The 27,500-nt window shown below is 35.9% G+C and overlaps 1 protein-coding gene across 8 annotated transcripts in view; it reads left to right on the top strand.

Moving 5' to 3' along the window:
- LOC144973281 (ras-GEF domain-containing family member 1B-like) overlaps positions 1 to 27,500 on the top strand; it is a 105,524-nt gene that overhangs the window by 65,368 nt on the left and 12,656 nt on the right. For 7 of the 8 annotated variants that reach the window (XM_078915536.1, XM_078915537.1, XM_078915538.1 and 4 more), the window contains 3 exons: positions 14,307 to 14,477; positions 26,730 to 26,822; positions 27,294 to 27,371. In XM_078915536.1, coding sequence (XP_078771662.1) covers positions 14,307 to 14,477; positions 26,730 to 26,822; positions 27,294 to 27,371 — 342 coding nt within the window. Of the gene's footprint in view, positions 1 to 6,334; positions 6,501 to 14,306; positions 14,478 to 26,729; positions 26,823 to 27,293; positions 27,372 to 27,500 lie in introns of those variants that run through there. The other variant, XM_078915539.1, reaches the window with a different exon arrangement.

Here is a 27,500-nt window from a genome sequence, read left to right as displayed (position 1 = left end):
CTTGTCAAAATCTCGCAAACTCGTAAAGTTTTACAGATTGCGGCTGTATGTCAAATTAAATAATGTTTCAATATAATTTATCATTGAGAAAAAAAAAAAGGAGGGTGTCGTTCAGCATCAGAACCATAGACATAGAAACAGATATTGAGCAGGTGAAATAAAGATGTCATGAAAATGAAGAGATAACAATACTCTGTGGCATGATGCATGCAAATAGAAACGTATAAATTCCAGACACTTAATGGAAGGGAACATAGCAACGCCCCTTGTCGTCAGTTGTACTGTAAACAATGGCAGTTAATGCCTAAACTGAGCAAAGTACAAGGTATTATCACCGATGGTGTGCGTTGAATAAAATACTCATTAGTTCTACACGCTTGATCAATCGTATCATCCCAGAAAACTATTTGTAACCTTTAACTTATAGATAGAATGTAGTTAACGTCACTCAGGTCTTTGTTATTGTTTTTTGTTTGTTTGTTTTTTTGTTTGTTTTGAGTTTTGTTTTGTTTTTGTTTTTCCATCCATGTTTATGAATAATTCTCACTAAACTGTATAGATAGAATGCGCTTGGCCAAGGAGTTCACAACATTGCCATCCGGAACTATAACGGACCAACACACAAACTCTGTGTAACCATGAACTTTTATAGTCTGGTTAATACAGTTTAATGAGAACAACTCACAAACGCGGATGGCAAAAACAATAACAAAGGCCTGAGTGACGTTTTTTCCCATCTTTTCTTGGAATAGACAAAACAATAGATACATTTCCCCTGAAAGATGAAAATAGGTATTTAAAAAGAGTAAGTACAAAATAAACGAATAAGTAATGATAATGAAAGTGAACAATAACTCGTTGTTTCAGCACATTATTGTAAGATGTAACCAAAGTATGCCTAAGGATTTCGTATTTCTTTTAAGTGTTCTTTGTCCTTACATACTTGGATTAGCCATATATATGATTAGTGGATTGGGAAATTTTATACTAAAGTGCGTGTTACAATATTATCTATTCATGTAATTATTGTGCAATCGTTAACGATAATTCTGGGAATTTATATAGAGCTAGGTTTTACTCACGCAACAAGAAAAAAAATTCAAATTCTATTTTCCCCTCTATCTCCTGAAAGTCAGAAAATTTACGTAATTAATCACTTTTCAGACTAGTAAGCTATATACTTTGGCTTTTTTCAACTAAATCAAAATTAGATGTATTCTTATGAAAGATGGTTTAATTTCATAGGAATATTCTTCTTTAAGAGTCAATCTCGGGGGGGGGGGGGGGGGGAATTTGTCTCTATGGTCTATTCCAAGGGAAGACTGGAATAACCCAGGCGTTAGCCGCAGTGCAGCGCCTCAAATTGAGCTAGAGCAAGATGACTTGCTCAAGGCCACACAGCGCAGCCGCGGGCGATCGAACTCGTTAGCGAAGCAAAGACCGTACCGCTGAGCCACGTTGCCCCAGTTCTCTGGCCAAATAGGAAAAGAAATAAAAGAGAGAAAATAGAAAACAAACCTGTTTTGACAGACTGCGGCAGCATGAAGTAATTTAGTTACTTACTTAATCCTCTTCGGGCCTTGAGGCACATAGGGCATCCACAGACATCTCCATTTTTTGCGATCGGCTGCTTTTGCGGTGGCTGTATTCCAGGACAGGCCTGCTTCCTTTAATTCTTTCTCCATGGTAATTTAGATGGGTTTATTTTTTCCATCAGGTTGTAAAGACCTGCGTTTGTCTGTTATACTCAACATGTATCACACCCATAATTTGTATTGTCAAGATCTTGAGATTCCTGATTCCACGACTAAGTTGTTGATGTATATCGTTTTCTCCCTAAAGGTTAAAAGTCACTGGGTGGGTGTTTTCCATTACTGAAATAACGATTCATTGGCATGACAAAGGGCATGTACGTAGAAGCATCCGCATGGGAAGATACTCGCTGCGTTTTTTTTGTGTTTTGAATATTATGAATTATTATTCTGTTTGTTTTCGGTTTTGTTTGGTTTTGTTTTTGTTGTTGGTTTCTTTGTTTACATTAATAGATGAAAACAAATATTATGTATTTTATTTGCTTTGTGTTTGTTTATGTTTTTGTTTTGTTTGGATTTTTTCTATTTGATTTGTTTTCTTATTTTGTTGGGGTTTTTTTTTCGTTTTTTTTTTCTATTTTTTTTTTTTTTTTTTTTTTGGGGGGGGGGGGGGGGGGTGGGAGTGGGGTTGAGAGATTGGGTTATTTATATTTTTACTCTCTCTCTCTCTCTCTCTCTCTCTCTCTCTCTCTCTCTCTCTCTCTCTCTCTCTCTCTCTCTCTTGTTATTCTTGGGGGGTTTTTTAATGTAGTTTTTGTTTTCCCTTTTCTCTCTTTAAACTTAAACTTAACCTTGCATACATCACTGATTTGTCGCCGAAAGAAGAAGCTGGTGCCAATTAAGATAATGGCACAACTTGTTCGTGGGTCGTGGAGCCCTTATGAAGATACCATAATCTTTGGGGCATACACAAGGGTGGAGAGAGTCAGTACATGATAAGGAATAGGAGTAATAATGACATATTGTGAACTCTGTAAGATAACATTATACACCTCATTATACCCACCCATTTATCTCTACTCTATTTCCTAATAATTCATCTTTCCTTTCACCTGTCTCTCTTATCCATTCCACGATTATTCCTCCTCTGCCTCCTCCTCCTCGTCGTCGTCGTCGTCGTCGTCAGCACCATCATCAATGTCCACCTCTTCTCCCCCTTTTCCTCCTCCTCCTCCTCCTCCTCCTCCTCCTCCTCCTCCTCCTCCTCCTCCTCTTATCTTTATCATACTTGATCTTACTTCCTCCTTATTCCTTTTCTTTTGCTTGCCCTGACCTCCTCCTCTTCCTTTTCGACGACAGCTATATCATCATCATCATCATCATCATCATCATCATCATCATCATCATCATCATCATCATCATCAACATCGTCATCGTCATCGTCGTTGTAATCATCATCATTGTCATCGTAGTCATCATCATCAACAACACCAACAAAACAACAACAACAACAACTACTACTACTACTATTACTACTACTACTACTACTACTACTACTACTACTACTACTACTACTACTACTACTACTACTACTACTACTACTACTATTACTACTACTACTACTACAGCAGTATCCACTTTATGGTTCATGAAAGAAATTCATTTTGTTCGGGAGGGTCCTTTGTGAAGCTGTAGGTATAGGTTTCACCCAAAGCCATTAATAACTAAGGTAAATAGCTGACAATGGGTGGTATAGACTAGATGGTTAATAATATAACGTAATTCTTTTGATACCGCAACCACTTTGTTCCTTTGTAGGTTATGAAAATACCAAAAGGTCAAAAGTCAAGAAGTTCTGATACAGAATATCTCCATAAGAACAATGGCCTTATAGAATTCATTTTACTATGCAGTATTTATTTTGTTGCGATAATGCAATACTTGGAATGGTAAGACAGTTTGGCCAAATGGCTTAAATGAATAAATGATAAATATTATCACTTTTGTGAATAAACTAAAGTCAAGCTATATTGAACGTTAAGTAATCGGATGGGTGACTGTGTTTGCAAAAACTATGACCCTAGCAGTGCGTCCTGAGGTTACACACTTCAAACATTACCTCACTCGATTTAGATGTGAAAGAGTATCTTGCTCTAGACAGATTAAATAAGAAGAATAGTATAAAGAAGACGTCTAACAGGCGATCTGTATTGTATACAACGGAAATGTGTGTGGGAAACAAATAAAGCATTAAGAAGCGCATTGAAGAGTGTGAACCCGTGGAAATCCCTTCTAAAAACTATGTGCGTTTTAACCAGTGAACTACCGTACTCTGGATGACACATGTATTCAAAAATTTGGCCAGAAAACTCGTCATTCAAAAATCGATCGATTTAAATCCTGTATTTTTTGAGGACCAATTTCTGGACAAATTTTTTAATACAATTTTTCCAGAGCACGGTTGTTAACTGGTTAATTTTTAACAGTTTGACTCAGATAAAGAAAATTCCCGTAAATCGAAAAGATAACTTGACGCAGCCTCTATTATAATACCCCATCAATTTCCCCTTCGTTTCCATCAGTGAGAGAAACAGAATGGCGAGTGGGTGGTAGTCTCAGTATAATAAGAATTTGCTGGAATTCGATATTGCTGAGTGAAACCCCCGCAATAATCTGTGTAGGGTCGCAATGTGAAGTGTATAATGTATAATTATCAACATCCCCTCCAGCCCATCCTAAAAGCCCCAACAATCCAAGTGTTGTTGTAATTCTATACTACATACAATCAGACAATTGTAAACCGTTTTGTTGGGTGTTTTTGTTGATTTTTTTTTTTTTTGACAGAAAACGTTCACTTCATATACCCACTAACATTGATTCCCAACTCTTCAAAAATTCTGAAACTCGAGGGAAAAGTATCCGGTTTAATAAATTAGTAATTTTAGTTTGTCCGTCTATGAAGTTAACATTTTCTAGCTAATTTAAAAAAAAAAAGAAAAAAAAAGCGTTTTGTCAGTTAACGGCAGGTTGAGAAATGGGCGTGGTGGTGGTGGTGGGGGGCGGGGGGGGGGGGGGGGGGGGTCAATACCTCAGGATTGATTTGGATAAAAGAAAGAGGTGTAAAATCTAACTTAAAGCAATGATACTCGTTGCTAAAAGTTAATATTTAGTACCCCTTCTTTACGCCTTCACCAATAGAAATATTTGTGCAATTTAATATTGATGTCCCAACCCCTTCCTCTTAGACAAAAATCCTGATCGTTGTGATCGGAGAGGTGCTGTTGTTGGTGGCTACCTGAGTAGAACGACAGCGTTATAATCTTCCTCGCGGTTTCAAAAATTGTAGTTTTATACCCAAAGCATATTATTCTTTATTTCTCCATTGGGATTTGAACTCATTCCGTCTTGGAAGAAAAGGAAATAGGAATTGAATTAACCACAACGCGAAAGACGAGACTTGGGGGGGGGGGGGGGGGGGCGTTAACCAGATTAGATAGATTTGAGAGATTAGTCCGGGAAAAGCAGTAGGATGAAGCAGAGGTCGGAGGAGGAAGGAGGGGGGGGGGGGGGCGTTAACCAGATTAGATAGATTTGAGAGATTAGTCCGGAAAAAGCAGTAGGATGAAGCAGGGGTCGGAGGAGGAAGGAGGGGGGGGGGGGGGGGGGGGGAGATCAGGAAGGAAAACCACCGACGTGGTGTTTCGTCACGGATTTCTGTAGTGGCTATTAATAGTTTCCACGCTTTTTTAGAAATTCTTTTTTTTTATTTTCGAAAGCTATTTCTGAATAAGAAGTGTAGGATTTCAAAGAAACGCCCACACCCAAACGTCCATCTAAACTTCAGCTATATTTGTGTAGGTATCCCTGGGATTAGTCTTGTGGTGCAATAGAAGTAGATCACTTGATAATGAATATGTTCGTTCACCATCTTGGCTGCATCGTTTTTATACGAAAGGCGATAATATAGTTGTGTCTATTAAATTAATCAATTTTTAATTTTCGAAAAGTTGTTGTGTTGGGGGGGGGGGGGGGCGCTCATCAGCTTAAAATTTAAAATTATATAAATAAATAAACCAGTTATTGACATCATATTAAAATGAATTTTATCAGAAATTGATATCTAATTATTCTTCCAAAACGTTATCTTAAATAAGAAAATGTTTTGTTTTGTTGTTTGTTTGTTTGTTTGTTTTTTTTTGGGGAGGGGGTTGTTTGTTTTTTGGGTTTTTTTATTTTTTTTGCTTCTTTTTTTTTTTTTTTTTTTTTTTTGTGCCTCAGTTTGAATGATATGTTTACTAGACAGTCCAGACCAATAATTAATGGAGTTTAGACTAGATTGTGTCATCTTCAAACTCAAGTGTTCTCAATGAGATGTCACTTGATGCTCTTGTCACGTAATTATGCACCATCCATTCATTGTATAAATAAACAGGGAAACTTCTTCATAATTGGGAAATCACGATGTGGACTCGGATTACTAAATAAATGAACAAATTAATGAAAGAAAAATAACAGACAAAACACAAATCACCACTTGTATTCATGTTATGTCATTGGGATGTGACTTCAAACGTTAGATTATTTGTCTCATGACAAATCTTAAAGATGTATTTGAAGTGACTTGTATCTAATTTCGGCGGGATTTCTGGCTAGGTTTCGAATCCGAGGAAAATACGCGAATGGAAACCCCGAGTTCTTAAGCTTAGACGGATTGTGTTATACATAAACAGTTTTCTCCCTACTGGACTTCAAACATTACATCTAATCTTCTCGATGATTTGGTTGAAGTCTATACGCGTCTATCTTTAGTCTCTTGGATTATAATTAATTGTGTTGAAAATTTAAACAAGCCACGCTTAAGTATCCCAGTATTTCAAATATTGAGCTTAAATTTCTTGAGATCTGGATTCTGACATCGATTATAAAATCAAAATGAAACTCGAAGGAGAATTCCAGCCCAACAGTCAGGTAATGTTCATTGCCAGCTAAATTATTTCAAAGTGATCTGGTTTCAATTCTTTAATCTAACTTCCCGATTTTAAATTTATCAAAGCAAAATATTCATCCCTTTTTTTTCGTTGATAGTAAACAGACAACCATATCAAAAAATAAAATAGAAAATATGAGTTTTGACATCCGCCATCAATTTCATATCAATGTGTCTCTGATATGTTGTTAACTTGCCAATATCTGTCAAATTGGATAAAAATGCACACCTCTTAGACGCATTTTATATCACTTTCTCATAAAAAGACGGAAAGAGATGAAAAGAATTCTGGTGATCTCTGGCCTTACGAGCACAGCCGCAGTTAAAACAACAATGAGGCTTTTTTCTGTTTTTGTTTGTTTTGTTTTGTTGTTTTGTTTTGTTTGGTTTTTTTTTTTGGGAGGGGGGAGGGGGGAGGGGGGAGGGGGGGGGGGGGGAGGGGGTCAGAGTACTCGTTAGTAAACGGAGAAATGGAAATCAGTGCCCAGAAAGGTCACGAAAACATTCTTTGAAATGCTATAGTACACCAAATAAAGACTGAAAAGGGCAGCCGCGAGATCTAGGTTAGCCAAACGCATTATATTCAATTTTCAGTCTTAGATGATATTATAATGAGATCAGCTGGAAAGAGTTATACATACTAATGTTATGTCCTCATTCTCCATACCTCTACTTCATTTGTCACTGGTCCTAGGGCTTTTAAATGGTAGCCTTTTTTAAAAGGGTAGAAACAAGTATTTCGTGAAATGAGGCCACCAAGTGATAGGGTGAAGAGGTGTAATGTCCAGGTAACTGACAGTGGCCATCTTTTCAATGCATTACCTCACACCTTCCATCTCGTACCTCTTATTATCTTAAGCAACTGTCGACAATCTGTTAAAACGAAAACAAACAAATCAGAAATCCGCGCGTTCATCTCCTTTATTCCAACCATGTTTAACCTATTCAGAACATTTGCCGATGTATCGGATTTCTCGCTCTAACCTTTCAATCATCGATTAATTTTGCACTGCAATAAGTTCCCCTTATGCCATCAAACTTTTGTTTCGCATTTTAAAAAGTTCTCGAGGGTTCTAATTTTCTGTGGTTTTGTTTTGTTTTGTTTTTTTGGGTCTTTTTAAATGGGATTTTCTTTTTGTTGTTGTTGTTGTTGTTGTTGTTGTTGTTGCTGTTGTTTGGTTTTTGGGTGTTTTTTTTTTTAAGTGACTTTAAATAGGAGGTTTTCGCCATATGTAAAGCTTCTCCTTGTACATCTTTTCACTTCAGTATGTCAATAATAGCTACATTAAAAGTTGTAATTATCCGCTGTTTAGAATGTAAGCATTAAAATCACAGTGATGTAATGAAGTCATTTAGATAACATGGTCGCCATATTATATATTTATATATGCTCACATGTATTGCATGGCAATCATCTGTATTTGCACCAATTCTCTAAACTTTTAAAGAGGACGTTACTCTCGGATTATTCGCGCCTTTTCATTTATTTTTATCTCCTTGAAATTTAAGTTTCTTAAGATGTTCCCGGAAAGAGTTCCCATTGTATTATGGTATGGTGTTAGCTCTTATAGATCAACAATGGCTGAATTGTTGTTGGCATTCAAAATCGTATAAAAGGAAGATATTTTTCTCATTCACTAGTTTTCATGGTGGTCAACATTTTTGTCAAACCGCCAAGACTCGGGGTCGTTCGGGACTTCGGGGTCATATTACACTGCGGAATTTTAATAATAGGTTTTCTGAGGGGTGCCCTCCTATGGCCACTTTGTCGTACTCTGGAAAAAAAGATTATTTTTAAAAAGGCTGTTATAATTTTGGTCAGAAAACTCGTCCTTTAAATATCGATCGATTTAAACGGTCCTCGTCTTTGCAGAAACTCTCAAACCTGGGACTTCGTGAAGGAAGTCCCAAACATGATATTTTCCCCAAGATAAGACTCGCTTTAATCGATCGATATTTGAAGCATTCGTTTCCTGGACATTTTTTTTAAAACGTGTTTTTCAAAGTACGCCGGTGCTGTGACAAACACAAGTGTTTCCTTTTTGGCCAAATTAAAAAAAAAAAAACCCTTTATAGAGATAGGTTTACATGAACTGAGACACCCCCCCCCCCCCCCCCAAAAAAAAAAAAAAACAAAAAAAAACCCAAACAACTTTCATATTTAAGAACCCTTAGTCGAGGGTCATCGAATTATAATAATTTCCAGTAAAAGTTTTCTGGCCAAAATGGTTAACGGTGTTTTTTCATTGTCCAATCACGACCATTAACGTTTTATCGTTACCGAAATAAAAACAAGTAACAAAACGTATATCCCTGAAACGTTTTCCGCTTAAGTGAACTGTTAATGTGAAGGGGGTCGGGGGGGGGTCGGGATTGTGGAGGGATAAAATATGACGTTTATGACCAAAAGGTTGGACTAAGAGATTAAGGGTAACAATTAACAATGATTATGTATAAATAATTATACCATATCCAAATTATATTACAACAGCAAGTGATCGAAACACAGTCTTGCCCAACTAAGATGGATTGTGAATGATCGGGTCCACAAACCGAGGCGGAGTTTATTTATTTATTTATCAATATATTTATTCATTTGTATATTTAATGAAAATAAACTATTTAACTCTTCCTTTAGATGGTAATGTGCTTTTTTGTCACTGTATTTATTGTGCTTGATATTATACTCAATGAAGATCGTCATGGAGACGGGGGGCGGGGGGGGGGGGGGGGGGAGAAAAGGACTGCACGAAGTCCCAGGTTTGAGAGGGTTTTTTTTGACAAAATGAGGGCCGTTTAACTCGATCTATATTTGAAGGACGAGTTTACTACTGGCCAATTTTTTTTTTTTTTTTATGCGTGTTTTTCCAGAGTTCACGTACGACAGTTTACTGCTTAATTTGGTTGGATGGCTATAAAAATTTCTCAGCTCTGATTTATAGTCAAGGATTAAAAATGGATGGGTGGTTCTTCCGCGTCCAAAAACATCCGACAATGGATATCATAATGGCAACGACGACGACGATGATGAAGGTGTATTATGCTTTTTTACTCTGCTTGCTCTACCTACCGCAACCGATACGATAGTAGGAACAAGTATGCCTGGAATGCGAGTGTTTTTCTATTGAATTAGAGAAAGGAAGAAGGAATGCTGCGGTAAGGGTTGAGAGCGCAATCTTTCTTTTTTATATTTCGGGTTTCTTCCGTTAACAATTAATTGGCGTTCTTGTTACTATGCCCATACCATCTACTCCCATTTATTTTCCTGGAGAAATTAAATGGGGCTCCATATTTATAAAGGAGTTAAATTGGGTTTGAGGAAAGGCTGCTTGACATTAACTATGTGACTTTTACAATCAGCTATGTGTACGGAAATTGGGTTGACCCTATTCCTTTTTTTTTTCAACAGGTTCGTGATTTTATTTATTTCTTATGGCTTTTTTTTTTTATTCACATTATGGGCGGTATAGTTTACGTATATAGGTAAAATTGATTCTTAAAACAGGCCAGGGGAAGAAACTGGTTTTTGTTTTCTTTTGATTTGTTTCGAGTTTAATGGTTTAACCCAGTTACCTTAATTTGCGTTTTAACCTCTTGATTTGAAGCAGAGCAAATCAAAATCTCAATATTGGGCCGTACTTTTTCAAACGTTTAAAATAAGATTTTATTTCGTTACTCTCACCTGTTATATTATTGTACCAAGATGCAATTACATCCTTCTTTCGTTTTAATATCAATGTTTAATTATATGATTGTTTTGTAGAATTGAAGGTTTGGCTATGTTTTTTTTTCTTCAATATATTTTAATGTATGATATTTAACAGAAGCGTCTGTAATTCATCTTCATCACGGATATTCTGATAGAACTAGGTCATTACCAAAATCAATAGATAGAGTACATAGAAGGTTGAACTAGATATATTTTTCTATGCACGTCAACATTAAAATCCTGTGTATGTTTTTAAATAATTGTGAATGTACGTAGATCTAGATAAAGGTTAAATGTATATTTTCTAAAACAAACAATATAATAATCATTATCTTAAAGAGAAGACAGCTAGCTCTGCGCAACATTAAATTTAAATTTTAACTCACTAAAGCAACTGTTTTACAAAATATACAAGACATTTTTAATTGATTTTTTACAACTTACTTGAATGTTTCAGATAATTTTTGAAAGGGCATAAACAACATTTATATGATCAAGTATTGATTTACAAACACACACACACACACACACAATTACTCCCTCACACACACAATTACACACACACACACACACACACACGCACTCACATACATTTTAATGACATACAGTCAATGTGGTAGAGCAGTAAAATTATCCAAGCAATTTAGCTCTTATGTTTATGTTCTACTTTTGTTTAGTTTAATAGTTTAGAAGATGACTGGATGGCCTACTTTGACTTACCAAAAGTTATTATTCTCCGGTATCGTTTTGGTGACGTTGACCTGTTTGTTTATCGTTAGGAACCAAATAATATGTAGCTAGTAAAAGTATTGATCAATCACTTTCTGAGAATGTGTCAACTGATAATAAGGGCAACTAAAGTACCAATCAGTGTCAGGTTATTTACCTATAATGGACACGAAGTATAGCAGTATGTGGCGAAATAAGAGTTTGTTGTCAGCCGGATATGTAAACATTGATAACGAAAGGGATTAGTTCCGTGTGCGCACCGATCATTGGTATGGGATGTATTTTTTTTTATACTCTGAAAGGGTGGACGTCAATGGGGAAAAAAAAAAGGTGGGGAGAGATTTATTGATTGATGGAATGTCTGATTTTACCCTCAAATGACCCACGTCCATCGCCGCTGCCCACGTCACATATCTTTCAGAAACCCATGTCAACCCATGGTCGGTTGTTGAATCAAAGTCAGATCTGACGGAAAGTAATTTGTGATTGGCCATACGTCTCACCCAGAGGAGAACAAGTAGTAATTGAATAATATTGATTACTCCAATCTATGCCAAACGAATCCAACTGATAAAGGAATAATAAGCGGTAGCAAAACGCTATGTGTCTATTTAGTTAATATTGCGCTATATAAAATTACAAGATAATTTTCAAATAAAATATTACGATGGATCTTGTACAAGTCTCTAATTTTTTTAATGATTACACATTTCAACACAAGCCAGGTTAAGTTAAAAACTAAACCTCTGTGTTAGGCTCGGTCTCGGATAGAGCTTGATAAGACTTTAAAATTATGTATTTGTCTCCATGACAGCCTTACCACTTCATGACCGGCTAAACCATTGGTGGACAGGTTTATTATCAGTCTGTTGGTCATTAAAAAGGAATCTGCGTGATTGGGTTTGATTAATTTATTTCAAACAGTCCCGGACATAAAAGTTTCATTGCTTGATCAATATTTTACACCTTGGCTATCTAATGAAAATCGCACAAAGGTATTTAAAAGGTGGACGCGTTGACGTCCGTGAATAATTGATTACTGTAAAGCAGCGCGTGTTTGTTGCGAACTGTGAATGTCGATATAATTATAGGTGAGAGCGTTTGGTGTAGCTAGTCAGTGTGAAATAGGTCATGTGAGGAATCTGGGGCGTATTTTTTTAAATTTTTTTTTTGATCAAGCTCAACCCTTTTATTCTTTACAATTAGAGTGATTGTGATTGAGAATACACCGGCCAGTGTTAAAATAACAAGAAATACTTTTGAATCTTTTATCTTTGTGATAAGACATCGGTTATTCCCATGCGTCATCGTATTCTGTGCTTTTATCAATGACTTTTGTGTTCCTGGGATATTTGGTAATTATTTCCTAATTCTAACTTTACTTCTAAGAGTGCTAATGTATATTCGTGGTTTATGCGTTGTGCTGGAGTAATAAAAACTTAATCTTTCGCCAACAACTTATACATGCACGGAGCAGGTCTCAATCGGGTACGTATTGATCAATTCCAAAATAGTGTACCCATTTCCCGGACTTGTCTCTTCATCAACATCATGTTACATTGATATTTTGTCAAGTTTTGTTCTGTAATGGTTTGTTTGTTTGTGTTTTGTTGTGTGTGTGTGTTTTGTTTTGTTTTTTGTGGTTTTTTTTTTTTTTTGGTTTTGTTTGTTTTTTTTTTTGTTTTTTTTTTTTTTTCTGTTTGTTTGTTTTGTTGTTTTTTTTAATTGTTTTTTTTTTGTTGTTTTTTTTTTGTTTGTTTTTTTTTGTTTTGTTTTGTTTTGATTTCGTTTTTGTTTGTTTTGTTTTTTTTTTTCTTTTTTCTTTTCTTTTTTTTTTTTTTTTTTGGGGGGGGGGGGGGAGGTTCTGGCTTTTTCTCTTTTTAATTACTTAGTTGTTGATTTACTTTGTTTCATTTTTTACTTTGATCTTGCGTTGTCGGATGTGTTATTCCTGCGATGTAAACCGAAACACGAGTCAGAGAAAGTTTTTATATCCTGTACAATATGTTACTATATTTTTTTATATCATCATTACACCGGAAAATGCGATAGAATTATTATGTCATATACTTGAATTTAGTTTGAAGTCCCACGGGAACAAAGTTTTCAGAGCAGAGATACAGCACAATTTCAGGCTAATAATGGGTCTTTGGCTATTTTAAGAGAAGTGATCGAAGAGCTGGTGATTGAAATAAAGATTTAAAATTTTATATTTGAATTGATAAAGTGCTTATCAGGATTTAGATCACCATGCCCTAAACTCTACGCGCATTGCACTAACTTATCCAGGTAAAAGACATATTATTATTGTATAGGCCTATCTACAGTACATTCTTTACCAAATAGAATGACGCATGTATGCTTTTAACACGCTTGTACATTCAACTTTTTTGTGTTTTTTTTTTTTGTCTTTATTTTCTTTTTCTTTCTTTTTTTTTTTTTTTTTTTTTGTGATCATGATGTTAGGGGACAGTTTTAATATTTTTTAGTTCCATTAGTCTCCACTTTACTTTTTTATTTCAATTAGACTCAATCCCTCAACGAAAAAGTCATTCATAGACTTTACCATCCGAACTTCCTTATTTACCCTAAAATTCAGCTAACTATTATCATTTCCGTAATAATCAGAGATATTCCTTATACTTTCTCAGTAACAATGGATTTCTTTTTCCATATCTTGTTCACATGACTTTTGTGCATAGGATTTGGGGAATGGGAAAGGTATGGCCATTAACAAGACGCCCCAATGTCTGGGATTAATATCATTGCAGATTTCCACTGTCAAAACAAATCGTTTATTCACGTTTTTTAACAACGACAAAGAATGGATTGTTTTAAATAATTAAGACTGATAAAATTCAGTATCTGTTGATATAATTGCGGCGCCATTCGAGGTCCGAATGTCATGACGTATATCTGTAAAAATTCGTGCGAAATTAAACGAGCCTGCTAAATAAAATATAAGCACTGCTTTGTTATCATCTAGCATCTCAATAGCATTTTCACTACTCTACAGCACAGAAAAAGTTATAAACAAAGCTGAAAATACCTGCTTCAAAAAATAACAAAATACCAAACACGGACCGTTTCTTCAGAGAAGAACAAAAATTAATAAAAACATGAATACATTAAATAAAAACTAGACAGATGGCAGCCGAGGTACCCGTTCACACCTGAGTTGAGTAAGGTAATGTGTGTCAAGTGCCTCACCAAAGGACACAATGTCGGGACCAGAATTTTCCACGATCACTTTTTTCTTATCCGGCTACTCACTGACCACCCTTAACATCGCTTGACTTTTGAGACAAGTTATTTTCAATTTTCTTTTCTTTTCTTTTTTCAATTTCAGAATCGTGAGAGTGTGGCTCCTCAAATGCTCAGTCTGGCGCAGATGTTTGGTGCCGGGACTGGCTACGTTGGCAGCAGCGACAACAACAACTCCACCTCGGCCAGAAACAATAACAACAACAATAACAATAACAACAACAATAACAACAGTCTCAACGACCAGATCGGTGATGTGAGTTCATTTTTTTTTTTTTTTTAGTTAAATCATACCGGTTAAAGTCTGCTTGTATTTAAGTCCAATATTAGTGATGGTATCGTGAGATAATAGATGTAATCTTTTTGATAGACCAGCGAAGCCTTCACAAAGAAATAGAAAGGAAAGAAGAAAAAAGTCTCAGTTTCAAAGTTCTCACCTAAACGTTATATTGGTCTTGACATGATAATGGTTAGGACCAAAAGGATGGGCGACAATTCTCCTAAAAAGGAGTCAATGGCGCTACATTTCCAACTACTTAGCATTTTCATCGCATCAGTTACATGCAAGTTTTTTTTTTTTTTTTTTTTTTTGTAACTCATACATCGTGGACATAAGGTTTATATTTTTAAAAATTATGTGAATCACAAGATTTAGTCGAGCCATGGCACAGCGGTAAGGCGCTTGCCTTTGGTTCTAAAGATCGTTAGTTCGAATCCTGATGGAGACACTTGACACTTCTGACTACTCGGGAGTTCTAAAAAGGGCTCTGACCGACGTATACTTATTTACAAGTCTGATAACCCAAATTGTCATGGTCTTATTGTTGCAATGGAAATACTTTTCCACTCATTTCATTTCTTGTTATTATCAATCGAATTACGCTCAAACCAACAGCAAATCGTAGCCTACTACAATGTTAAAACAATGTCTTTATTGGGTTCGTTTATTAGCCCGACATATATTATGAGCAAACAGACTCATAGAATGGAGGTTCGACCTTTTGAATAACTAAGTTTATTTCGAAAATTAACTAAACAAAACATTTTTTTTTAAACCCGAGAAAACCAACAACAAAAAATAAAACAACTGCAACAAACAAGAACAAAACATTATCGTGAACTAAATGCTAAGCATAAGGTGGAGCATTTTCCCACCAACTCGTGTATATTAGTATAGTTGACTCCTACGTTTTCTATGAAATTTTCAAGTGGTTTGAATGACCACTATCAACTTCTCAAGAGCAACTACTCTATTCCCGCCCATGCTTAGCTTTTACCATTCACCTTCCCATTTTACAAATAACTATTTTACAAACAGCTTCATACGGTTATCTATGAGGTTTATTGGAGTGAGAGTGCTTTGTCTGTCCCCACATTTTAAAAAAATATAAGAAGATTGAATTTTAGCAAGTATATGTATAACGAATGAATAAAGATGACGCCTCTAGGCTCCTATTGTTTTTAGAACACCAGTTGGACAATTTTATAGCAGTCTGAACAACAACAACAACAAAAACAACAACAACAACAACAACAACAACAACAACAACAGCAACAACAACAACAACAAAGAAATCGTCAGAAGCTTGTCCTTCAAATCTGTTTACCGATCAAAATAACTCAAATCTTAACAAAAACTCTTAAACATAGGCTTTATTGCGTTTATTGCATATAATCATATTATTCACTTTTTCAGATTATTACTCCGCTTCGAACAACACTTTATTTGCTGATCATGATATGATAATTGATCAATTTCCAAATGGTCGCGAGAAACTCGGCCTCATACTGAAAATTGTTTTTTCTTTTATTTTCTTGATTTTCGTGTGTGTATTACTTTGTTTTGTTGGCGTTTGTTTGTTTTTTAAATTTTTTAAAATTTACTGATCATTTATTGGCAATTGGATCGTGGCTTAAAGTTATACATTTGGAAGAATGTTTTGTGATAGATCACCGTACTATCCAAAAGGTAGCAAGTATTTATAGTTTTGGCCCCTTCCTGCTACAAAGTCAGTAGTAAACACGGGGTCTTTGTGTTTCATCATTGGTTAATATCAGTACATGTAAGGAATTTCATTCCTTAATATTTCAAAATAGTGTTATTAGCAGTAGGCTACACCTCACTCGTTCTTCGCCGTCATATAATCACATAATCATAATAAGCCCCCTGTTTGGTTGATGATTGAAGACCAGATATAAGACCGGATGTTTACATTATTTGGATCAAGTGTGGTTCTAAGCATGCTTCACGTCTACTGCTACTGAATTCTCGTCTCCCAGGACTTACGATTTTGTATAGATGGGTGTTTAGTAATTTAGTATTTGCATCTCGATGATGATGATTATGAAGATGATGATGATGTTGATCGATGATGATGATGATGATGATGATCATGATGATGATGATGAGGATGAGGATGATGATGATGATTTAGCGGATCAGGGTAGTATTGTCAAGACAAACGGAATCTTTCATACCACAAACTGAACGGGACAGGAACATGCTACTAAACAACCTAGTCTCATGATTTTAAAAAAAGTGAACCCAAATTATCACATTACATTTCTCTATATCGTTGTAACGAAATGCTTCCGTGTAGGCGTCAGTTTACGACAGGATGTACGTCGTCGTAGTATTAGTTGTTGTTGTTATTGTAATCCCTCCGGAACAACCCTTCTTTTGTTGATACAGGTCGTATCAGATCATGCACCTATGGCCCGGAAGTTTGAATTAAACTACGTAGTGTGGGTGTTATTGTGAGAAAGGCATCAATCTTGTTTTCTCCGTAAACTTATAAGCAAAGTAGGATCCCTGTATTCTACGGGAGTGACTTTGTTATGGTATGGCTTGATTGATATCTCGTAACTATGGGGCTGACGAATTTATTTATCCTTGATATGAGGATGTCCGGTATCAGGATGGGTTGTTGTTGTCCATGATTATGGAATCTGGGGGAGTTTTAAGGAATTTCAGATGTTTACGGATATGACTAACATCCGTTTGTGTGGGTAGAATTTTGCTTCGTTTGCTTGATTTTTGCCTATAAATGCCAGAGTTTTGAGCAGTTTCTTCAGACCACTCAGCGGAGTCTTTTAGGCTCATTGTCTCAAAAGAGACCAGACAGCGGAGTATCATTTAATGGTTATAAGACTGTCATTATACGCAAGGTGTAATGCAAGTTATTCTGGTATTTTCACTTGTTCGGTTATACGTTGTCAGTCATCTGTCATAGTGATACGGATCACTGACTTAGCGCGAAAGCGGTACTCGCGCTGTAAAGCCTCCAGTGTCCCCTCTCCTTTTGTAAGGAACGAAGGTGGTTGTTGGGGTAATTTGATTCCGTGTAGGAATCTGGGAGAATATTGTGTTGGTCCCGTGTGAGGATCTGTATTAAATCATTTGTTCTGACTTTCTATGCACATATAGTAAGTCAGGTATTGATTTGTGTAAGAATCTGGGTGAAGATATTTTGTTGATTCTGAGAGAGAATCTGGGTGAAGATATTTTGTTGATTCTAAGAAAGAATCTGGTGTGAAGATATTTGTTGATTCTAAGAAAGAATCTGGGTGAAGATGTTTTGTTGATTCTAAGAGAGAATCTGGGTGAAGATATTTTGTTGATTCTAAGGAAGAATCTGGGTGAAGACATTTTGTTGATTCTGTGTAAGAATCTGGGTGAAGATATTTTGTTGATTCTAATAAAGAATCTGGGTGAAGATATTTTGTTGATTCTGAGAGAGAGAATCTGGGTGAAGATATTTTGTTGATTCTGAGAGAGAATCTGGGTGAAGACATTTTGTTGATTCTAAGAAAGAATCTGGGTGAAGATATTTTGTTGATTCTGAGAGAGAATCTGGGTGAAGACATTTTGTTGATTCTAAGAAAGAATCTGGGTGAAGATATTTTGTTGATTCTAAGAGAGAATCTGGGTGAAGATATTTTGTTGATTCTAAGAGAGAATCTGGGTGAAGATATTTTGTTGATTCTAAGAAAGAATCTGGGTGAAGATATTTTGTTGATTCTGAGAAAGAATCTGGGTGAAGTTATTTTGTTGATTCTGAGAAAGAATCTGGGTGAAGATAGTTTTTATGATTCCGTGTGGGGAATCTGGGTGAAGCTATTTTGTTGATTCCGTGTGAGGAATCTGGGTGAAGCTATTGTGTTGATTCCGTGTGGGGAATCTGGGTGAAGCGTTGGTTCCGTGTGAGGACCTGTATTAAATCAGTTGTTTTGACTCTAATATACGTCTATATTAAGTCAATGTTTTGATTCTGTGTAGGAATCTGGGTGAAGCGTTGGTTCTGTGTTAGGACCTGTAGTAAATTTGTTTTGATTCTATATATTGAGTCTATGTTGAATTCCGTGTAGGAATCGGTATTAATTGCCTGTTTTGAATCTGTTTTGGGATCTATATTGACCGCATATCGTTAATAAGGTTACTTGTAATACCACTTTATTCTACGTGAAAGTAACATTTACGGCAACAGTGTCGATAAACATATTGAAGTTTGTTTATTTGAATTTGAATTGGTTTGATTAATTGTCCTAGAGATGGATGTGGAAAGATTAATTAAACCTGGAGAAAAATTGGAGTTAAGGGGTGAAGATCTCCGTGCTTGGGTGACAGCCCAGTTACAAGAAGATGAAGAGAGAAAAGAGAAGGAGAGAGAACGTGCCAAAGAAGAGGAGGAGATAAGCAGAGCACGAGCTCAAAGGCAAGAAGCTCTGATGGAGAAAGAGCTTGAACTGCTTAGGTTAAAGTCGGAGTGTCAGGCTTCCTCCAACAACGACAGTATGACAAGTGACATTCGATCATTTACTCGTGCTCCCACTGTTAAGAGTCCTCGACTTCCATGTTTTGACGAAAACAAGGATCATGAACCACCGAAATGCATGACACACGGCAAGGTGGAGTTGAAGTGTGGATGTGTGATGCCGATGTTGTCTGTTGAAGGAAGGGACAACCATGAGCCCAAATAATTGTCGAGATCGATGTGATCTTGAGGCATTTCGATGATCTAACTAAATGTTGTACCAAATTTAGTCTTAGGGGGGAGATATGTAACGAAATGCTTCCGTGTAGGCGTCAGTTTACGACAGGATGTACGTCGTCGTAGTATTAGTTGTTGTTGTTATTGTAATCCTCCGGAACAACCCTTCTTTTGTTGATACAGGTCGTATCAGATCATGCACCTATGGCCCGGAAGTTTGAATTAAACTACGTAGTGTGGGTGTTATTGTGAGAAAGGCATCAATCTTGTTTTCTCCGTAAACTTATAAGCAAAGTAGGATCCCTGTATTCTACGGGAGTGACTTTGTTATGGTATGGCTTGATTGATATCTCGTAACTATGGGGCTGACGAATTTATTTATCCTTGATATGAGGATGTCCGGTATCAGGATGGGTTGTTGTTGTCCATGATTATGGAATCTGGGGGAGTTTTAAGGAATTTCAGATGTTTACGGATATGACTAACATCCGTTTGTGTGGGTAGAATTTTGCTTCGTTTGCTTGATTTTTGCCTATAAATGCCAGAGTTTTGAGCAGTTTCTTCAGACCACTCAGCGGAGTCTTTTAGGCTCATTGTCTCAAAAGAGACCAGACAGCGGAGTCTTTTAGGCTCATAGTCTCTAAGCGATAACCACAGCGGAGTCTTTTAGGCTCATTTGTTTAACTCTTGTGTAGAGTTGGATTAAATTCTTGTGTAGACTTTGTAGTGCTCAAAGTTCGAGCTGAAACACGTTTTGTGTTAACTCTTGTGTAGAGTTTGATTAAAGTCTTGTGTAGACTTAATTTGTGATTTCAATAATCTGTTCGGCTCTGGTGAGATTTTTGAATAATATGTTGTGATTACAATTATGATTGTGTTTTGATATTAATATCATAATATCACTTTAAATTTTGAGTCTCAATTTATTAATCAGATAATGAAATTAATTGTGTAATATATTCGTGTTGTAAAGAAAATAAGCGTTTCTTGCTATAAAGCATTATTATTTCATATCTACAAAGTAAAGCAATATTAATCAACATTAATAAATTGATTTGTTAAAGTAAAATAATATTTACTCCCATATTAAGTGAGTTCGAATATAGATAGAGTTATATTCGTATGATTATCATATTATAACAAAATCATTTTCTTTCTTTAAAGTGAATGAGCCGTTGGAGGCTGGGCTTTAACAAGCCAACTTTAGGCTATACGCTCATAGCTTGACACTAATAGAAACTGAACATTTGCCTGTTTTATAAGTTACCTGTGAAGAACCATTTGCTTATTTTAATATCAGAACATTGAGAAACAATTGATCTGTTTATGAATACTGTGAAATCAGAACAATTTCAAGAAGAGACAAATTAACAATATTAGAACAACCTTACAGTTTTTGTTGAATATCAAGGACACTCTTTTGGCTTTCTTCTACACGTCTGGATTGTGTTTAGTTAGTTAGTTAATTATTAGTTGCCTGTATGACTGTGATGGTTGCAACCTATCTGCGAGATTGTCTGATGTGGTAGCGGTTTGGTAAAGTATTGATAATTAATTGATTTAATTATATATTTTCATATCGCTTTCATATCATATTCATCATCACACCATCTCCATCAATTTGTCATCCATCCATTTGATTTCATACTTATGACATCTATCATTTCATCTTCATATCTCATAATATCTTTGTTATATTGTAATAAAATATATCTTCATTTAGCTTCAAAACCTTTATCAACGTATTGTGTTTGGTTATTGATCGGTGTCGTAGCTTGAATATAGCACACATAAACAAGGTTGCAAACTGCGCTACATAAGCATACGGTTTACGTGCGCACTTTGTGACATAATTTGGTGTCAGAAGTGGGATTCTTATTGTTGTGCATTCAAGAGACATCGCGACCAAACAATTGTTGAGACAGGTTAGGGAGTTGTTTCAAACTTGAGATAGATACTATCTTTGAGCTTAAAGCAAATTGGTATCCATTTAATGGTTATAAGACTGTCATTATACGCAAGGTGTAATGCAAGTTATTCTGGTAATTTTCACTTGTTCGGTTATACGTTGTCAGTCATCTGTCATAGTGATACGGATCACTGACTTAGCGCGAAAGCGGTACTCGCGCTGTAAAGCCTCCAGTGTCCCCCCTCTCCCTTTTGTAAGGAACGAAGGTGGTTGTTGGGGTAATTTGATTCCGTGTAGGAATCTGGGAGAATATTGTGTTGGTCCCGTGTGAGGATCTGTATTAAATCATTTGTTCTGACTTTCTATGCACATATAGTAAGTCAAGGTATTGATTCTGTGTAAGAATCTGGGTGAAGATATTTTGTTGATTCTGAGAGAGAATCTGGGTGAAGATATTTTGTTGATTCTAAGAAAGAATCTGGGTGAAGATATTTTGTTGATTCTAAGAAAGAATCTGGGTGAAGATGTTTTGTTGATTCTAAGAGAGAATCTGGGTGAAGATATTTTGTTGATTCTAAGGAAGAATCTGGGTGAAGACATTTTGTTGATTCTGTGTAAGAATCTGGGTGAAGATATTTTGTTGATTCTAATAAAGAATCTGGGTGAAGATATTTTGTTGATTCTGAGAGAGAATCTGGGTGAAGATATTTTGTTGATTCTGAGAGAGAATCTGGGTGAAGACATTTTGTTGATTCTAAGAAAGAATCTGGGTGAAGATATTTTGTTGATTCTGAGAGAGAATCTGGGTGAAGACATTTTGTTGATTCTAAGAAAGAATCTGGGTGAAGATATTTTGTTGATTCTAAGAGAGAATCTGGGTGAAGATATTTTGTTGATTCTAAGAGAGAATCTGGGTGAAGATATTTTGTTGATTCTAAGAAAGAATCTGGGTGAAGATATTTTGTTGATTCTGAGAAAGAATCTGGGTGAAGTTATTTTGTTGATTCTGAGAAAGAATCTGGGTGAAGATAGTTTTTATGATTCCGTGTGGGGAATCTGGGTGAAGCTATTTTGTTGATTCCGTGTGAGGAATCTGGGTGAAGCTATTGTGTTGATTCCGTGTGGGGAATCTGGGTGAAGCGTTGGTTCCGTGTGAGGACCTGTATTAAATCAGTTGTTTTGACTCTAATATACGTCTATATTAAGTCAATGTTTTGATTCTGTGTAGGAATCTGGGTGAAGCGTTGGTTCTGTGTTAGGACCTGTAGTAAATTTGTTTTGATTCTATATATTGAGTCTATGTTGAATTCCGTGTAGGAATCGGTATTAATTGCCTGTTTTGAATCTGTTTTGGGATCTATATTGACCGCATATCGTTAATAAGGTTACTTGTAATACCACTTTATTCTACGTGAAAGTAACATTTACGGCAACAGTGTCGATAAACATATTGAAGTTTGTTTATTTGAATTTGAATTGGTTTGATTAATTGTCCTAGAGATGGATGTGGAAAGATTAATTAAACCTGGAGAAAAATTGGAGTTAAGGGGTGAAGATCTCCGTGCTTGGGTGACAGCCCAGTTACAAGAAGATGAAGAGAGAAAAGAGAAGGAGAGAGAACGTGCCAAAGAAGAGGAGGAGATAAGCAGAGCACGAGCTCAAAGGCAAGAAGCTCTGATGGAGAAAGAGCTTGAACTGCTTAGGTTAAAGTCGGAGTGTCAGGCTTCCTCCAACAACGACAGTATGACAAGTGACATTCGATCATTTACTCGTGCTCCCACTGTTAAGAGTCCTCGACTTCCATGTTTTGACGAAAACAAGGATCATGAACCACCGAAATGCATGACACACGGCAAGGTGGAGTTGAAGTGTGGATGTGTGATGCCGATGTTGTCTGTTGAAGGAAGGGACAACCATGAGCCCAAATAATTGTCGAGATCGATGTGATCTTGAGGCATTTCGATGATCTAACTAAATGTTGTACCAAATTTAGTCTTAGGGGGGAGATATGTAACGAAATGCTTCCGTGTAGGCGTCAGTTTACGACAGGATGTACGTCGTCGTAGTATTAGTTGTTGTTGTTATTGTAATCCCTCCGGAACAACCCTTCTTTTGTTGATACAGGTCGTATCAGATCATGCACCTATGGCCCGGAAGTTTGAATTAAACTACGTAGTGTGGGTGTTATTGTGAGAAAGGCATCAATCTTGTTTTCTCCGTAAACTTATAAGCAAAGTAGGATCCCTGTATTCTACGGGAGTGACTTTGTTATGGTATGGCTTGATTGATATCTCGTAACTATGGGGCTGACGAATTTATTTATCCTTGATATGAGGATGTCCGGTATCAGGATGGGTTGTTGTTGTCCATGATTATGGAATCTGGGGGAGTTTTAAGGAATTTCAGATGTTTACGGATATGCTAACATCCGTTTGTGTGGTAGAATTTTGCTTCGTTTGCTTGATTTTTGCCTATAAATGCCAGAGTTTTGAGCAGTTTCTTCAGACCACTCAGCGGAGTCTTTTAGGCTCATTGTCTCAAAAGAGACCAGACAGCGGAGTCTTTTAGGCTCATAGTCTCTAAGCGATAACCACAGCGGAGTCTTTTAGGCTCATTTGTTTAACTCTTGTGTAGAGTTGGATTAAATCTTGTGTAGACTTTGTAGTGCTCAAAGTTCGAGCTGAAACACGTTTTGTGTTAACTCTTGTGTAGAGTTTGATTAAAGTCTTGTGTAGACTTAATTTGTGATTTCAATAATCTGTTCGGCTCTGGTGAGATTTTTGAATAATATGTTGTGATTACAATTATGATTGTGTTTTGATATTAATATCATAATATCACTTTAAATTTTGAGTCTCAATTTATTAATCAGATAATGAAATTAATTGTGTAATATATTCGTGTTGTAAAGAAAATAAGCGTTTCTTGCTATAAAGCATTATTATTTCATATCTACAAAGTAAAGCAATATTAATCAACATTAATAAATTGATTTGTTAAAGTAAAATAATATTTACTCCCATATTAAGTGAGTTCGAATATAGATAGAGTTATATTCGTATGATTATCATATTATAACAAAATCATTTTCTTTCTTTAAAGTGAATGAGCCGTTGGAGGCTGGGCTTTAACAAGCCAACTTTAGGCTATACGCTCATAGCTTGACACTAATAGAAACTGAACATTTGCCTGTTTTATAAGTTACCTGTGAAGAACCATTTGCTTATTTTAATATCAGAACATTGAGAAACAATTGATCTGTTTATGAATACTGTGAAATCAGAACAATTTCAAGAAGAGACAAATTAACAATATTAGAACAACCTTACAGTTTTTGTTGAATATCAAGGACACTCTTTTGGCTTTCTTCTACACGTCTGGATTGTGTTTAGTTAGTTAGTTAATTATTAGTTGCCTGTATGACTGTGATGGTTGCAACCTATCTGCGAGATTGTCTGATGTGGTAGCGGTTTGGTAAAGTATTGATAATTAATTGATTTAATTATATATTTTCATATCGCTTTCATATCATATTCATCATCACACCATCTCCATCAATTTGTCATCCATCCATTTGATTTCATACTTATGACATCTATCATTTCATCTTCATATCTCATAATATCTTTGTTATATTGTAATAAAATATATCTTCATTTAGCTTCAAAACCTTTATCAACGTATTGTGTTTGGTTATTGATCGGTGTCGTAGCTTGAATATAGCACACATAAACAAGGTTGCAAACTGCGCTACATAAGCATACGGTTTACGTGCGCACTTTGTGACAATCGTGTTTGTTTATTGTTATTTTTAAATTGGAGCAGATATTTCCCTTTCTCCAGAGTTCTTGCTCACTCTTGAGATTATGTATTTTTTGAGAGAATCTTAGGGGTTGGTAACCATTGCTCGCATCCTTTTGGATGGACGCATGACCAAAGTTACGTGGTACGCAGGAAACCCCCAAAAATGCCGATGAATCGAGGACGAACTCAATATTATTGTATATTACTAGTCAAGTTAGCTCAACAACAAATATTATACTTGCCACTATTTTGAAAACCACCACCTTTTTTGTTTATGAAATGGATCTTATCACCCTGACCCGAATTTATAAGTTCGGTCACGCTTCAAAAAATGACCTGAGCATTCGTTTTTATTTGTCCAGCGAGGGCAATGGCCTGAATTTTTGTTGATTACCTCCACTTGAAGTGAAACTCGGCTAGAAAACAAAGTATTAGGAGCCCCTCTCTCTCTCTCTCTCTCTCTCTCTCTCTCTCTCTCTCTCTCTCTCTCTCTCTCTCTCTCTCTCTCTCTCTCTCTCTCTCCATTATTCTATCTTACCTATCCATCTATCGATATATATATATATATATATATATATATATATATATATATATATATATATATATATATATATATATATATATACACGCGCGCGCGCACGCCCCGGATGCATGCTTACACGATCACCCACACCCACCCTCGCCCACCTTTTTATTATGAACTATTTTCGCGATCTCTGTAAACATGGCAGAAATATTTTTCACTAAAAATAGCCCAACCACCTGTAAAACGAAACCAGTAGCATGTAAGTAATTCATTCATGCCGACTCCTCACAAACACTTACATTGGCCTGTATACACTTTAACCTGAAACTGGAATACTCCAATAATGTTCTTCTGGCTCCCTGTGTAGGTAGCTAGTAACGATATGAACATTATTATTTGATATTATATTTTGGACATTTTTAAAAGAAAAATATCTCTTTCAAAACCACTGCTCATACCAAACGTATCCAGTTCCCTAAACAAACAAACAAAAATTATTTTTTTTTTAATGGAAAAAAGCGCTATTCTCCTATGCTCACTCCATCCAGTGTACTGTGCCAAACATTTCAGTCTTTCCTTCAGATGGACCTTGGATTCAAATTTTGATATGGATGTGAATAAGGGGAGCTTTATCTATCTTTTTTTTTAAAAATACGATAAATCCTACCCGGCGTGAGAGACAATTTCCATTACAACATTGAGCCCATATCGATTCGGTTATCAGACGTGTTTATATATATATATACACACACATATATATATCTTGATATATATATACGTTGATCCTACCCCATACTCTATATTATTCTATTTACAAATGTGACATCCTAAGCAATTTAGAGCTTGATTCAATATTTTTGTAATGGCCATTATTGTGCATTGGTTTGAGACGACTTTCACTAATTTACAGGTCTGGTAGCCCAAATCATTATGGGCTCATTGTTGTCTTGGAAATCTAAAAAAAATGACGCAAAATATTATCCATTACAACAATGTTAAACTAGGCCCATAATTGCGTTCGGATATCAGACCTGAATATATGTACACGTTGGTTTGAGAGCATCACAATGAGTTCATAGCAATTTGGGTTCTAAGACTTGTAAATATGTGCTCGTCACTTACTCCAAAATTTACTCAAACTGTCGCAATGGCCAAACAGAGACACCTAAGTGCCGGGTACATTGTTTACAATTGTGCTGGAAACAGCATCACTATTAAATTAAAGGATGTAATATCAATTTCATTTCTTTTCCTATTCTTTCTCTTCTCTCTTTCCAGCAAGCCTTGATATTCCAGAACGGCAACCTCCAGTCTGGTCCTTTGGAGGCTTTGGTTCAACACTTGGTGCCCACATCAGACTACTACCCCGATGTGAGTGTAATGACTACTACTACTACTACTACTACTACTACTACTACTACTACTACTACTACTACTACCATTACTGCTATCACTAATACTACTTCTACTACTACTACTACTACTACTACTACTACTACTACTACTACTACTACTACTACTACTACTACTACTACTACTACTACTACTACTATTATTGATACTACTACTACTACTACTACTACTACTACTACTACTACTACTACAACTACTACTACTACTACTAATACTACTACTACTACTACTTCTACTACCACTACTACTATTGCTACTGCTTCTGCTTCTGCTACTACTTCTACGACTTCATAAGCAATTATCATAGTAATATCATTAATGATTGATTTAGCTCTCATACCACAGATATAGCAAAAATGATTATTAGAAAATAATTCTCACCATTCACCATGCTTAATTCCACACCATATTTTCGATTCCCTTTTCCAGAGAACGTATACTTTCACATTTCTCCTGACATCACGTTTGTTCATCAGGCCACATGAACTTCTTGCTCAAGTATCCAAGGTACATCATGCAGTGTTTTGATAATTTGAAATGTGTCTTACATAGTGCCAAATATGGCAAGCATGGAGGCAAGTTAAGGGTACAAACGATCAATACAAAATAAGCCTTTTAAAAAAAAATAGGAATTGC

The sequence above is a fragment of the Berghia stephanieae genome, chromosome 5 (genome assembly GCF_034508935.2).
Source record: "Berghia stephanieae isolate SIO BIC M18660-M18661 chromosome 5, UCSD_Bste_1.3, whole genome shotgun sequence".
Classification (NCBI taxonomy): domain Eukaryota; kingdom Metazoa; phylum Mollusca; class Gastropoda; order Nudibranchia; family Aeolidiidae; genus Berghia; species Berghia stephanieae.
This window is presented reverse-complemented; position numbering and strand designations above follow the sequence as displayed.